At 38.4% G+C, this 16809-nt stretch overlaps 1 protein-coding gene across 1 annotated transcript in view; it reads right to left on the bottom strand.

The window, feature by feature from the left end:
• PPP1R1C (protein phosphatase 1 regulatory inhibitor subunit 1C) overlaps nucleotides 1–15679 on the bottom strand; it is a 54179-nt gene extending 38500 nt beyond the window's left edge. Inside the window, 3 exon segments of the mRNA XM_074828303.1 lie at nucleotides 13084–13144; nucleotides 15429–15553; nucleotides 15556–15679. Coding sequence (XP_074684404.1) covers nucleotides 13084–13144; nucleotides 15429–15553; nucleotides 15556–15679 — 310 coding nt within the window.
• Nucleotides 15680–16809: the final 1130 nt, after the last annotated feature.

Genomic DNA, 16809 nt, shown 5'->3' with positions numbered 1-16809 from the left:
GCACAGCTTTAAGAATATGAAATAAAACCACTTTTCATAAATTACACAGATCAAAATTTCTTTAGAAGATACATTCTGAGACCATAATCTGGTTTGGAAGAAACTGGAGACATTACAAACCTCAAATGTGAATCTAAATGTACTTGTTTACATCACACAAATCTCAGAAGGGAATTATAGTGCCTGATTCACCACCTTGTTATTCCAGTTTCATGCCAGACTCATGGAAATCATTCTAGTTTCACTGGCATTAAACATATAATAGACATAAACAGAATATAACAGTGATGAATCAGGTCTGCAGCCTTACCACAGAGCAGTCATGAATTATTACAACAAGCACAAAAAAATCCTCCCTCTCTTAAACATTCTGTTTCCAACTTTTCATTCTCCCTCCCTATGATACCTGTTAAATATAAATATAAAACATATTCTAAATAAGTAACATAAATCAAATATAACTTCTCAAAATATACATTGGAAGAGAATTCAAATTTAATACTTTTCTCCCTTCTTAGTAATAAGAACTGAGTTGTTCTATCTGCCTTGTTGGAGTTACACAGCTGCCTGACTCTGTGGCCTTCTAGCTTCTGCCAGCTCTGTAAGGCTTTTTCTGATACTGTCCTGGCTTTGAATGACAGAACAGAAAACATGCTTCATGGAAAAACCTGTCATGAAAAAATCCTTCCACGCAAAAGTTTTTTTCCTCATAGCACAAGAGGCCCTGTTCTGTAGCCCTGCTTCTTGAGAGGGTCAGGTGAGCAAGGAGTGTGGAGCAGACCTTCCTGATGTAAGTGCCTCATCCATCATATGGGGATGATTAAAAACTTAGCAGGTCTTCCCAGAGAAAGTAATCAACCCAGGGAGATATATGCTTGAAATAAACATTCTGTTTGGATAACTAATGTAAAGATTGACTTTAAATCACAATATAACCAATGCTAGGCTTGAAGTTGCTTTCTAAGCAGCACAAACTCCTCTTTGGTGAAGGAAAAGGAGACGGCTTTCAAAGAACTGACTAAAGAGGAACCAGAAGGAGGTAAGTAAAAGTCTTTTTTTTCTTTTGATTTCTCAAATGAGACATTTTCTGGACCCAATATAAATCTCTCACTAGATTACCAGGAATGACACCAAGCCAAACTTTTCATACAATTTGCAGTTGACCTGTGTTGACTCATGGCATCAGAGCCAGGAGGAACCTCTGGCAAGACTACAGGGTGTCACCATGTGCAGAAGATCCAGGTCAGGGTCTGCCTCTGTGTTGCTTGAGAGCTCCCTTTAATTAACTTGTTCCAAAAGAATACGATTTAGTTAACAGGAAAGTACTTCTTTTTCCACTTCCAGCACGACAAAGTTAAGCTTAACCACAAATCTGCGCTGCCTGTTACACTCTGACCCTCTGCAAAGAGGAGTTTCATCAGTGCCCAGCTCAGGTGGGTGTTAAGGGGAACCGAGCAGTGCTCCAGGCAAAAGGAGTCCAGCACAGGAATTCAATACATGTGGAGGGCTGCTCAGTGCAAATACTGTGGCAAATCTACAGTCTGCATCAGCAAAACAGATCAGGCAAAACAGAATTTCTGAGGGAAGAGAAAGACAGAAAATCATTTTACTGCTGACCTTATTAGGCTATAAGCAACAGGAGGTTTTGCCATTGACTTAGAAGTCAAGATTTTATCCTAGATATATAGCATGAGTTTGGTAAAAAAAAATGAAAAAAGAGAAAAAAGGCAAACTACTTTCTCATTTGATAAACTAGTACTAGAGCTAGTGCAACTGGGAAAGAACTTCAGCCACACATAAACTGGTTTCTTAGTCAGACCTCTTAATCATTATCTGAAGTAATGACAGTCACATTAATATTCACTGCATCTTTGAAAATCCAGATTAATTCATTCAACTAGGTAAAAATAAGAGACAAACTGAAGAAAACTGTTGTGATTGGTGATGCGAAATTTAAAATCCTTGGCCTGTTGGGAAGGTTGATGATAAACTCAAGTCTCAAAATGTGCAAAGTAAGACTTAAAAGACCCTCTTTCATACACATCTGTCTAGGATGATTCAAATCTCTCTTTTAGATTGAAGTATACATAAGAAATATTCCCTTATTCTTGAAGCAAATAAATGTAAACCAGGGTGACTGATTTTCTGGTGTGAGCCAGAAGGGGAACCTGACAGCCAGCATTTCTGGGTGCCCCAGGCAGTGCTGGAGGGCCAAAGCAAACTACAAGAAGACCTCAGAAAAACAGACTTTCATGAGATATAGAACAAGGCAAAGGACAAGGACTGGAAAATAGGCCTATATCACAACGTGGTGTCTCAAGTTTGTCCAACTGTGTAGAAGGAGAACTCACCTCACTGTAAGGTTACTTTGACACAGGGTCTATTCTGACACAAAAGCAGACGTCAATAAAGATTACATCTTTGCTGCATGGAGTAAGGGCAGTTTCCACACTCACAGCATAACCTCACTTGGCCTGAAACCTGGCAGTGAAAGAAAAGACTCACACAAAGGAAACAGGAGGGGAGATAAAGGTGACTTATGAGAGGTTAGTGGAGGGCCAGAGCTGTTGAGTGACAGCCAGCAAATACTCAAACAGGTTCAAAGAACAGAAACATGACTCTGAAATGAATATGCCCAAGCAAAACATACTGTCAGACTACTAACTGCTTGCAAATAATGACTGCTGTTTTACCAAATGTTACCAAAGCATGTACACAAAAACTTCCCAAATAGCTTGCAATTACTTTGTCCATTGATGCAAACAGTTATAACAACATATTAGTTTGTGAAAAGACTTAACATGTTCATTAAGTATTTTCAAATACAGAAGGAAGCTAAATACCTTGAGAAGACAGTTACCCAGAGTTGCGAATTCGTCAGTAATACTGAAAAGTATTAGTAATGTGTTACATTCCAGCAGCTTGCTTACTTTATGATCAGTCTATGTTCAAATGACATATTGAAGACGTTGAAGATCTAAATACAACTGAACCAAAGATCATGAAGAAGAATCCATGGTTACCAGAAATATGATACTAGCCCATCCCCTGATATACATTTAAACCATTTCCTAATGGCTTCGTACGCAGGAATCAGTTGTGATGGAAAATGGCTCAGAATTGACCCAGCGATTGCAACCTTTGTATTGGAGTTACAGCTGCAATAGCTATCACTGTGAGCAGCTCCTTTCTCGCTTGTTGGCTGTAGGAGTATTCTAAGCTTTAAAATAAAAACCAGCAGCAGCAGCCAAAACTAAAAAAGTCAAACATTTCTTAGCATGCTTTATCTCATAAAGCCATTTAAAAAAAAATACTGTAGCTGAACAGTTGTGTATTGTACATTCTGGAAAGGGACATTTGCCAGGGGAGAAGAAAACAACTACAAAAAAATAAAACTCTTCCTTAGCCAGTGATTATTATGACTGCCTTTGCAGTTTCCTTCCTTTTGGAATAATACCTCAAGGATTTCAGTAAGAATGTGTTGTAAAGCTAGTCCTGGCCAACTGCTCGTGGCTTGCTTGTGGGTAGAATGCATAAAGCTCCTCACATACATGTATCATCTTATGTAGGAATCAAGTGAGCTACTAGTAATAATACTTCTTGGGGTTTATGACCCTTTTTACAAAAAGAAGATGCAAATACCAGTTTTTTAAATTCATTGTTTGGTTTTCTAAGCTTTCAAAGAGTCAGCAAAATGAGGTTCCATAAGCTCATTCTCACCATCAGCACGACTAGGTGGGATGGAAAAGACAGGGCCATCATCATTAACTCAGACTAAGTCAGCTGTAACTTCCAAAGGCATTTTTCAGAATTTCTACTAACCTCATTACATACCAGAGACGGAGGGGACCTGGGTTTTGTTTTATACACCTCCATCTATACTATCACAATTAGAAACACCTTACTATGATTCCCGTGGAATGAGCTGTTCCACACCCTCCTACGGGATATGCTGTACACATTAAAGCCTGTTACACACTAGAATCAGCATTTTAGGAGGCTTGACAGCACATTTCTAAACAATTACAGCCCTGCTGTGTACTTATTGTATTTCAAAAATGGATAGTAAAAACTTAATGTTGATCTGGATCAAAAATCTTCTGATCACAATTCTTTAAAGGGAAAACCTTTTTTTCCTACACCCCCAATCACTTTTTAGTTCATCAGTACAATTCCACTTCAACGAGAAAAGGTCATAAAGTAGCACTTAATAATACAAACACATTGCATTCAGACCAGCTGGGCTTGTAGGTTAAATTGCTCCCTGATTCTGTAGCTGTCCTGCAGATCCTAATATAACAGGGAGAATGTGGAGCAAGCACTGCAGCTACACGGTGGCTCACCCCAGAGATGCTACTGTTTGGTGGTGGTCAAAGAAAGAGCAGGAAAGGTTCATCCAGATCTTCTTTGCTTTCTGCCACTGTCTGAGAACAGCTATGGCAGGGGACTTCAGAAAGACTTGAAGGGAATACTATCACCACAAGCCACTGAGCTGTGGAGGCTCAGTGATGAAATGTTCAGCCTATGGGATGTCCAGATACCAGGATAAGTGGTACTGTAAGATGCAACAGAGCTCACTGCTTTATTGAATTTCTATCTGTCTTGCTCAAGCTCGTTTTCTGCCCTGTGTGATTCCTCTCTGCTTGTCTCATCAGAACAGAGTACGTGGCCTCAGGTGAAAAACACGACCTTTAAATGCTAACTCTGTAAGTGCAGTTTGGTTCCACAAGATGAATAATGCCAACATATTAATTCTCTATGTCTGCATCCCAGGTATCCAAGGGAAAACATGAACAAAGAGTGAGAAAGTAACTGTGCTTCATTCTGCTACTGTGATACTCTCTTGATCCTCCACTAAAGGCTTTTGAGAAAAATATTAGAAGTGATGATTTTAGACACGTGAATTGTATTTTGAAGGGGAGAAGGGGAAAACAGAGTTCCTTCCAATAGATATATAGTTTAATTCTATGCTAGAACTATTTTGGTTACTATAAAAAGGGACTTGGCTGGCCCAGCTGATCTTGTTTCCACCAGCTGGTGACACAGACAGCTCAGACTCACAGGAAAGCTCAGCTAAGCTCTATACCCCCCTGCACTCTGAATTTCTGCAGCCTTGTGACTTGACAAAGACTTTCATGATTGATAGCTTCATTTTGTTTAAAGTCTCTGCTGACTTTTGGTCCATATTCATTATATTCACACTTCTGGTGTGCTTTGAAATGAAGTTTTGACTTCAATTGCTCCATATAAAGAGTTAAATTTTTACTTTGAAAGCTCAATAAATGGGGCTATCTTGATTGATGCTTTAAGTGCAACCCCTTCCCAATATTCTGAACATAATGAGGTTAGTGCTAAAAGCTGGATTCTCTCTCATCTGTCTGCATTATCTATTTATTCAGCACACGTCACCATGGTAAATGAGTGCTGCATTAAGTGCTAAATAGTAGAGGTCAGACAAACCCTGTGCTGTTTTTTTTTTTCCTCTCAGCAAGGCTGAAACACTTATTAATGGATTTTAGTTTATTACCTAATGTAAAAAAAAATAAAAAATAGTATTATTATTGAATTATATATATTGAAGTATAATTTAAATATAATCTCAAACCAAACTAATTTGACATTCTTATTCAAAACCTTTTGCTTTACAATGTTTAAATGGTCTTAATTTTAAATAGACTCTAAAATTTTTTATCATTTTAAAAAAACCCACTCAAAATACAAACAGAATGTTTGCCATAGGCTAAATTGGACCTCTTAAAACGTTGGAGTTTTTTTAATTGCCATGAACCCCACGAATTCTATACTCATGTAGCTATATCAAATATAGCTTAAGTACTTTGACTATAAGAAGTAGGCATTTCATTTTTTAAATAGAAAACTCACCATCTATTCAGAATTCTCACCAAAACAAACTGTATGAGGTGTATAAGTATTTGGCACAGTGTAAATCTGTTAAGAGTTCCTCTAGCAAAGTATTAAGCCTTATGAATGCAATAAAGTTAGAATCTGTCCAACTAACTTCCTCACCAGGTTAGCTAGTTATGCACACTGCTATTCTCTAACCAAGGCACAACTCTTCATCATGTTAATATACACGGAGGTGATAACAGAGATAAACAGTCCAAAAGCTTATCAGTTCTGACGTTGAATAATCAAGCAGCTGGAGATCTGTAACATGAAGCCATATATATTAAAAATTATTTGCAAATTATCTCCTGCGATGGCAGAAGGCCGTTGCTATGGTGCTTTTGTATAAGGAACAAGGAAAACAGATGAAGAGTACAAGGTTCAACTCTAAAAATACCTCCTTCACTTTCAGATAGTTCCACGGACGTTGACCCTTCCAACACAAAACCAACAGGAGGCAGGGAGCAGGAGGAACAAGTAATGTCATGGTACTCATTAGGAGCTTAGCTGCACTGATAAATAGAAAAGTATGTTGATTCACCTGTTGAAGATTTAAGGCTGGAACGAGAGAAATGGATTAAGCAATTCCACCCATATTGGGAGTAAAACTTTTTTTCTGGCTTCATGTCCTCTCAGCTGCTCCACTTCTCTGATCTAGGCCAGAAATCTGAGTCCTGGTTGTGAATATCCCACCTCTATTTCCAGTCTGCCAGGCTGGCTCTGGCCTTTTCACAGACCAGAGCTTTCACAGGAGATGTTTGCATCCCACACTCCCCTGTCTCACAGAGGAAGGCAGGCTCCAATGAACGAGAGGGATTCATTCTTGTTTTGACTAAATTTACACACTTCAGTCAACTAGACTGTAGTCAGTAGAAGCAATCAAACTGATACAGGCTATGTGTCATGTAAAATGTACCTATGCAGTCATCATTAAACACTGAAAATGAAGGAAGCATGGATAAAAATAAACATGAAAAATGAAGTCAAATAAGTGAATTTTGACCAAAACATGCAAAATGCCTTTTTGTTTTGGCTTTCTCTGAGTAGTTTTCAGACCCTTCCCCTCATTAAAGCATTACTAACTGACTAAAGAGACAGTCAGGATTCTACTTGGGCACTATATGAAATAGTATGTGTTTCCTACTGTTTCACACTATGTCTTTTACACAAAGACTAAAATGTTTCTGGGGAATGTTTCTGTTTGTGAACTAATGTGTTCATGACCTTAAAGAATAGTGAAAATGCATCTGGCTGCTATGGTGATAAACCACTTTAGGCACAGCAATGCCTGGTATATCCCAATGAACTCAAGCCTAGTCATCTGGCTTGTTGTCTTTACTGTACTGTGGGGAGCATGAGAGTTCTTTTGGCAAGTGATGACAATGACATATAAAATCCTCACACTCTCATGAAAATGGAGCATTTACATGAAAGACATTAACGAAAACTGTTGTTTTTTTTTTTTTTAAATTCATTGCTTCTGTTTGGAACCTCTGAGCTGTCTCTTATGGGCTGCATTAAAAACAGTTCAAGCACAGTTTCCTGACTTTTTTATTTTTTTCTTGTTTTTTTAAAGTCCCTGAACGTTTTATTTTTGTGAATCAGATCATGGAGTCTTTACTCACACTGTATATGTGTGAGGAACTTATGCTGTGGCTTGTCCCAGGGAATTCTGTGAGCCTGAACTGCAGAGTAAATTCAAAGTAAACCAAATGAAGGAGCATTCAAGCATAGTGTATACAGGTAAGAAAAAGGGATGTATTTTGCCACTGAACATTTGCGGTCACACATCAGCCTGCAAACAGCAGGATATTTTTAAGCACAGATATTTTCATGTCTGTTCTGGAATCCCTATCTCCTGTCAGGTCTTATGCAATGTTTGTTTTATATATTTTGTTGTTTCCCAGTGTCAGATAGTCCTTTCCAGCACAGGCCGAAAGAACATGAAGGTCCTTACTGCCCTGATCAGCAGTGCTTGATCTCTGAGCATCCTGGTGCCATTGATAACACACACTGAGCTGTACTGATCCTGTGGTGTGAGGGGACACAAATCTTTTTCATTGCTTATTGCCATACCTCCATGAACTCCTAGACTGAGATAAAAATGGACAGCACACTTATATGGTATCCACATTTAGCATATAGAAAGGCCAAGTATTTTGAAAAAAAAATACAGTTAATGACAGTTTTTATTAATGTGCTGCTTTTCTGAATGCTTTATTACCACATTAGAAGCCTAAATTTGCAATTGAAAACAGCTGCTCTTTGGCTTACTCACTTTTTATTTCTTGAACCAAAATAAGCAGTATGTCCTACCAGAATCTCAAGCTTTTGAAAAAAGTATCAGTTTTCATGAACTGTGAGACCAAGAGTTCTCCACTGATTCAAGTTTCAGTGAGACTTTTGCCTGAGAAAGTATAGCAGAACTGCCTGACAATGCCCAGAAACAGCTGCCTCCTACTTAGTAGGTCTGTTTTGATCCCAGTTTATTTTGTCTTGGGAGAAAAAAATAAAGTGACCATTAGATGTAAAACAAACACATTCATTTACCTAGAAGAATAACAAATATTAGTTACAAATATTAATGTTAGGTAGAGCATATTGTATTTATCCCCTCAAGGATGTGGTGCTGGTATAGTTTGCATCATCAGAAAAGCACATCTATATCTGGTAATGGAAAGTCTGGGAGTGACTAGAAGCAATTTAGCATAAAAGAACTTTGGGTTGTCATGGGATTGCCACAGGTGTAAGGACAGTTTTTCCTCCCATCACCCATCTGGCTGTGTTGTTTGCTACTGCACTAAATATTGAGGCTGCTCCTGAGGCATCTCAGCAGACCTCCGAGGAAGTGGCAGTAAGCTGAAAGGCATAAATCCCTCTCTGGACAACAGAAAATCAGCTGGGAACAAGACAGAAAAATTGCTAATGCCTAAAGAAAAGCTGCAAGCAAGTTCCTTGTCTGGAGACAGGTACAGCTTGCTTATCTTCAAGTTATGATTTCCGGCCTTTAGAAATCTCAGGTGTACTGAATTGTACTTGGAATATATGTGATAATATACTCTTTCTGCCTTGAAATGAGATTTGCAGAATACAAAAAGGCAGCTCTGGAGAAGAGTCATCAAAACACATTGCTATGTTTTTCTTATTTCCAAACACCAAGTAACATTTACATTACATGCAAGGAAGCCAAAACAGGCAACTGAGCAGAAAGGAGAGTTGGAAACAGCAAATACGTAGAAAGTTCAGAAATGCAGTTTATCCTAATGTTTACCCATACTCTAATGCTTCAAGAAGACCGAACACTTTGACACAAGTTGAACAACCTTTGCCAGCCAGACTGCTTGATGTTGCATGGGCTCTGCGACAAATCCAGTCTGTATAGGAATGCTGGCATTGTTTTCTATTCAAAGAGAGCCCTAATGGCATTAAACCTGAGTTGTGGTCTGACGTGTTTTCCTTCCTCAATCATCACTTCTCTACATTGCCACCAGCTTTTTCTTGAGCAGTTGCAGTATGATATTCTACTAGTTTAAAGCATGGTCAGACTTTTATTTCAGATTATAAGAATTGATTTTCATATATATTCTGCTACACTTGGTACAGAGACAGGAGGTTGTGAGTATATTGTGGCAGTACAGAAAAGATTGCTTTTAAGGTATGATGACACTCGGTTTCTGTTGGCTCCAATGATATTGCAAGAGAAAGAGGAAGCAGGAGTTCCTTAGCAATTTTTGGATTAAGCCCTTATGCAGCATCATAGTTAAATTTGTCTTTAAAACTAAGCATATGTTTATGTTCCTTTTATAAAGGACAGTCATGCAGCAACTGTGGCTATAGCAGACATGAGTGGGTTACCCCAGTAACCCATGCAGACATCCTGCACAGGATGAGATGCTGCACATTTTTGTAATTCTCTCCACTAATATTTGTCTTTGCTTTCACAGACAGTAAAAGGGTCTTATAATTTCAAATAAAAGTAAAACTGATCAGATATCATGAAATCAAACATCAGATGCTCAGAAAATAAAGCTCCATTGATGGCAACTGAAGCACAATAGAGTTAAGTAACTTCATAACTTGAGTCTCAACTTGCTAGAGCTAGCTTCTCTGCTCAGATGTGACATAACCCATCAAATAGCACTGTACAGAGCACTTACAGAAAAAGTTAAGGGTTTATTCATTGCTATGCTGCTTCACAACCTCAACCACTGCAATCACTGTTGCTGCTGCAATTCAAATTTCTCTTTGGTTGACTTTGCAATTATATACGACGCCAACCAGAGTGAACATGAAAAAATGTGCCAGTCAGTGATACTACAGGCTGGATATTAGCTCCTGCAGTCACATCTACCACCTGTCTTCAAATCATTTAGTGTAGTCTAGCACTGTATCCTTGGAAGCAAGGAAGCCAAGCAGACTCTTCTTAAAGGTTTTGAGTAGCTGTCACCGGTTTAAAAAAGCCTTAGTAGATATTCCATCTTCACTTTATAGTACAGTGGACCTGACCTAAATCAGTGAAGACAGATTCCTGTCAAGGCTGCAGTAGACATCAGGGAAGGATGAGAAGACTTAGAAGAAAACAACTATTTTAGATCTTTGTACAGCACAACTCAAACTGCATTTATTGTGGAGTTCTGACACGTCCAAACACATTTTACTGCCTTCTGGTTTCCAGATGGATCTGCATCCAGAACACCAGAATACCACAAAAATGTTGCTTTTTTCCTGCCGCAATCAGAAGCAGCTGCAACAGAAGGCTATAGAAAAGTCTGATTCTTAGAAAATGCCTGTCTCTGTTTTTCAAAATAAAAGGTTTAGATAATTTGAGTAAACTCTGCAGGGGCATTCAAACATTTGGAGTTGCATTATGACACACATTTCAAACCCTTGGAAATATATCCTTCACTAGCTGTTTGCTCCTACTGAAGGAACTGGAGTACTCCAGTGGGTAAAATACATGAGACAGGATTCTCTTTTAGACCAGCACTCATCTAATAGGTGGCTTTGACAGTATCACTTAAACTCTCTGCTGTTCAGTTTCCCTGTTGATCTAGGGGAATCATGCTTCTAAAGTAATTTGTTGGAGTGTCAAGTTAGCACCCTTACTATTATTATTATTTTATTGACTGCAACCATGTGCAGTGATGAATTTAACATTTTTGGAGACAAATTGTTATTCAACATCCCACTGAACTCCAAAAATCCAAGGTGTCAAGAGACCCTAGGATTAGCTGACTCTGAAAGCTGAAGGTATACAATAATTTCAGAAGCTGTACAGCACCTTGCAAGATCAAAACCATAAGGAATTTTTTACTGTTCAGACTTCCACTGTAAAGCTATCGTCTGGCTTTCCAGTTTGGCTTTGCAGTCCTTGTATTCAGCAGGTTTACACACCTACACGTGCACACCCTGTTCAAAACGCTTGCCCATATCAACCATACCATATGGAAATATGCATGCACATGCTGATGCATAAACCACATGGTGAGGTGCAGAAAAATGAAGGTGCTTTTAAAGTTTTTATTTTTATCTGACTTTATATAAAATTAAAAAGACAAGATTATAATTTAATGAAAGAATACCTTCATTGATATTAGTTCCCACTATCTAGTAAGAGGGGATAATATCTAAATGAATAAATATAAATAAGTGAAGAAGGTGAATATTAACTCTTGGGCTTATATGGAAGTTGACTGATACTTGCAGCAATCCTGACTCATAATAAAAACGATTTATTTAAAGATTTATTATGAACATTGCAGGAAAGGAGATAACAGACATGTACCACTTTGTTTACAGTAAAATTTCCTGTAAATTAAAGAGTTCTTATTCTCTGTTTGGTTTTGATTTGGTACTGTACCAAGTATCTGTTTATAAAAGGAAATATGATGGTACAAAGTGTACAAAGCGAATTGCAAGAGAGATTAACAGTCAGGGTGAATTTGCTTTAAAGTAAGTCCTAGTAACACAGACACAGTAGATCCCATGAAGGTAAGTAAAGCTGTTCTAAGGCAAATCTTTTGCGCACGATTAGTGCGAGTTGAACTGCCTGAAATTCCTGCCAGAAGACTACTCTTCAAACTGGAGTTGGTGTCAGCCCTGCAGCAAATGCACGGGTTGGTCTCAGTGTCAGAAGAATATAACTTTAGCCATATGCTATGCTTGAACCTCCCTAATCGGTGTGCTGTGCTGCAGTGATCTCAACCTCAAGAGCAGTGCTCTCTAAATGCTTCTTTCTGCACATTTCTGAGGAACTTCAGCTACTGTGATGTTAATGATGTTAAGTGATGTTAATCAAAACTGGAGACCATCAGCATAGTGCAGTAAGTGGAGATCCTAATAGAACTAAGATGGTTTTATTTTACTGAGATGCCAGTGCATACAGTAATGACCTTAGAGACACATCAGTGAGAAAAAGCCTGAACTTCCTTTAAGAAAAGGTTTGGGCAATGAAGAGATAAGGCAGCAAAAAAATGTTGCAGAGCACTACAAAAGAAAAATTTGATATAAAGTAAGTAGTGTGTTTCAAAGGGATTATGTCTTGAGGAATTTTTCCTGTAATCCATTTTTGTTGAGTTTTTTTGCTTATAATACTCCCTAAACAGCTTATTAAAGAGTCTTTTGAAGTCATATTTATGTGACAAAGTATGTTGCAACCTCAAATCACCTCATCCCACAGAAAATCTTCTGGGAGGAGTCTTGGATGAAGATAATGTATTCACAGTTGAAAAGGAATAATGAAAATACACATCATGTTTCATCAGAAAACTAGAAAACAACCTGTTTTGCAGAAGTAATTCCCTTAGTTGAATCATCCCTGGAGCCACCCTGTTATCTCTAGAGATCAGAGAACCAAGATTAAGGCCTTCATGGATCTCCAAAGTATCCACTCAGGGAAAGAAAACATTTGTGGACAGAAGTGCTGTATCTGGGTCATATTAATTCTCCTTATACATACAACAAAAGATTTACACGGAGGATAAAATACTGAAATTATTGACATTACCTGGAGGCCAGGAGTTACACATGGGATTTACTCCAAACAGTTCTAAGATCCATTATTTGATATTTAGTGCTATGAAATTAATGCTGGTTTTTTTTAAATCATGTAGCTAAAATTTATAGACAATCCTGTGTGTACAAGTTCAATGGTTTAGAAGGTATGTTGGCACTTACCCGGGGGCACATGTTCATTCATGATGACGAGTGATGCTGGTGTAGGCCTTCTTTTCCTGATCTGTAAGCAGGCATAAACCAAGGAGAGTCAATAGGGTCCATCAACTGCCCCCCACACAAAGCAAAGCAAAAAATCCTTCCGGCATCCTCCCAAGTATAGACCAGTCAGAGTTAAAAAAGAAAATATTTAAAGAACAGCAGCATGTCACTGTATTACTGACTGCTCATCTGGTCTGACAGTGATCAGCATCATGCTGCTGCTTGTACATGGAAAGCAAAGGCATGGGACAGAGCTTTCTAAAATACCTTTAGGATTTGCAATCATCTTGAATAAATTGTGGGGCATGTATTGGCTGACATATATCACTCATATCTTCAAATATTGACATTTAGCTTTGCATCAGGAAAATTATTGCAGTAGCTTGTGAGCTTATATGTGCAAATACCTAGTACTGTCATAGCCCTCACAAGTAATCATTAATAATATCTTGTAAGTGCACTTAAGAGTTGATATTGCATGTATGCCTAACAATGAATTTATGATATTTCTAAACTGTGGCCAAAGATGTTACTATTTTTCTTTAACTAAAGAAAATACTTAAGACTTTCAAAAGAATATTTTCAAGGAGCATATACAACAGACCTTTACATATCAATATATAATTGTGAATTGTATGTAATTCTTATTATTTCAGTTTTATTTGGTTAAGTACTTTTGTTCTGTTAACACTGGTTGAACTACATGATATTGAACTACCCTCCTAAAATACACACATTTGCATTGAAAGCTTTGTGTTGCTTTACTAAAGCCTCCAGGCTATTGATATTCTATTGAATTTAAGACAGGGATCAAGAGTATTTAAAGCTAGAAACCATTCTGACACAAAACCTCAATGTTAGTGCTTGTTCTTTTTTAGTTGCTGAGTCAACATCTGTATTTAGCTGGGTTCAAATTTTGCTTTCAGAGGTGTAAATGGAAAATTACATCATCAGGGTTAATGGGTTTATTCCAGATTACCGTAACTGTAGCTGACAGAGGAATTTACTACTTTAATTTCATCACACACCCACAATGAAACTGTATAGTACTTGGAATTAAACTCACAACATAAAAAAAAGGACTGCCCATAAATACTGGGCAGAATTTGGGCCACAGCATTTCAAAAGCCATGGGAATTCCGGGAAATCCTAATCCTGTGGTTCTCACAGATTTCAGAAAAATATCAGAACATATCCTGCTTGAATTCATTGCAGGACTGTTCTATTAGGTACGGACATCTTGCAGCTCAGAAATACCTATGGACAAAATGAAGACCCACAGCAATTCTCTCCTGCACCCTTCTAGTATTTCTTCATTCAGTAGTCACTCACAACTCATCATTTTCTGGCAAAGGTGGCTACCTTTTAAGAGACATGACATCTGAATATTTAGGAAACCAGATACCTGTCCTAAAGGTGCCAATAATTTTGTAGCTAATGGCAGGGAACTGTCAAGGTTATAATATTCCCCTGGTATTATCTAAAACTAGACTTACCAAAATAGAAGCAAATGATGAGAAGGACTTGCACTGAGATAAATATACTGGGTCACCTAATTACAATTTATCCAGCTTTTCTCATAAGATTCCCCATGTCCTTCTTTATGCGCATCTACATGTAACTGTACACAATAATAGGTATCTTTTCCTCCACAGACATCGGTATTGCTATATATATTATATGTATGTGTATGTTTTGGGAGTGAGTCAAAACCTAAAATAGCACAGACATAATTCCAATGTGGACATAAGTCAGGCATATTTCTACACATGTATTTTTAAATATGCAAACCACTGTAAAAATGACATAAAGACTGTATGAAAATCATGAGAAATACAGGAGGTAACTGAAGTGATAACTATTGTGCAAAACAACTTGTATTTTCTCATGTTAAAATATAGGTAAATAAGCTGTCTTCTACGCAATATTTCCATTAGGTACCTATTATTGGCTTCATATTTTGTTTTATATAGAAACAATATACTTTATTTGATTTGTTGAGAATGTGTATTCATGTGAAGTATATGTATTAGGATACAAGCCCAGTTACAGAAAAGGCACAACAAATATATATTGAATAAGCCTACCCAAGGTAAAGAAACCTTATTCTGACTAGAGGACATATCCTCCTCCCTTTCTGGGTATATCCAGATATTGCTATAACCTCCAGAGCGTTTAATCTATAGTTATGCTAATATAAGTTAGAAAAGCATTTAGGCCACAAGTGTTACCTGTTCTCACCCCACATCTCACCCCCATTCCTACCCCATTCCCTCAAAAGAGTGAAAGAAACTCGTCTTCCTTACCTGCTCAGCTGCCTCGGGATCTATTTGACTCTGAAACAGTGGCACAGCAAACTGTATTTTTTTAGGGCTGTTGGGCTCCATTGTGGACCTGAGGTGAGTCAGAGGAGAGAAGAGCCTGGAGCTTGAGACTCAGTCTGCGCCTCTCCCCGGGCACCCTCCCCACAGCCAGGCTGAGGGCTCCTCAGTAACAGCTGTAACTCCCGACTTAGCACGGGAATCTGCGTGAGCCGAGCAACTCCCTTATTCCACATCCACGGAGGTGCTGCTGGCTTGGCTATTTTCTTTTTTTTCCCCTCTTCCCTCTCTTCTGCAGTCCTTCAGATCCTCTCAGCACAAAGCTGAAAGGAACAATAAGCTAATTGTGTACCAGTCCACTTCTACATATGCCAAGCATTCACTCAGAAGCTAATTGAAAATGCAATACTAGCATTGCATGGCCTGGAGCCCTGGGATTTGAAAAAGAGGATCTCTCCACCGTACATTACTAACTGGCTGCTCAGAAGTGCAATGCAAGCTCCCTCTGAGTATTGCTGATGGGCTCTTAATTATTGATGAACACAAATCAGGAAGTTTTCAGATTTTGGGGGTGGAGGTAGCAGGAGGGGTGGATGCAATAATTCCATCTCTGTTACACTGTGCCAGAACCATTCTCCTCTTCTCACATATTGAACAACTGCCTTTGCTCTTTCAAACGTTTTTCTAAACCTTTTCCAGGAAGATTTTTGATGATGATGCTACACAGATGCCTACACTTTCATGAAGGTTTTCTGGTGTGCTAAGTGGGTTTGCACCTTAGGCTGGGTTTGTGGATTTAGACTGCGGTTTCTTGTGGTGGACTCCATCTCATATGACTTCAGATACTGACAACATCCAAATTTAAACCAGCTATCTGGGTTCCCTCATGCAGAATGCATCAAAGGGCATTTCACCCTGTCCTAGTTAAGCAGAATATAGTATTTGCTGGAGATGACATTTTCTCTCCATTAACCCTAGAAAAAGTAAAGATGACTCAGATTAGTTACATCACTTGCAGATGGCTAAAATTCAGAGGGCCAAATCCTACTTCAGGGTACAAAAATCTGTGCCTTCTTCCAAGACCAGGAAAAGAATTTGGTCAATCGTACCAATAGTACCCTCTGGTAAACATAATTGATTTTCATTCTTCATTTCACCTTGATTCAAAAGAAGCGTATGACACGATACACAGTGACCACTACCTCTTTGCTTAGAGCACATGACCACTGCTAAGCAGCACAGCAGAGCTCCTGTGACAAAGGTGTGCTTGATATCAAAACTGCATCCCTGGATGGAAAACGCCCTAGAGACAGTTCAAAGGGCTATGCTGAAAGCTCAGGTCTAAGCCAAAGAGCATCGGGCCAAC

This window comes from Strix aluco, chromosome 6 (assembly GCF_031877795.1).
Source record: "Strix aluco isolate bStrAlu1 chromosome 6, bStrAlu1.hap1, whole genome shotgun sequence".
Lineage (NCBI taxonomy): Eukaryota > Metazoa > Chordata > Aves > Strigiformes > Strigidae > Strix > Strix aluco.
The sequence above is the reverse complement of the archived record's forward strand: the minus strand, read 5'-3'. Positions and strand labels throughout refer to the sequence as shown.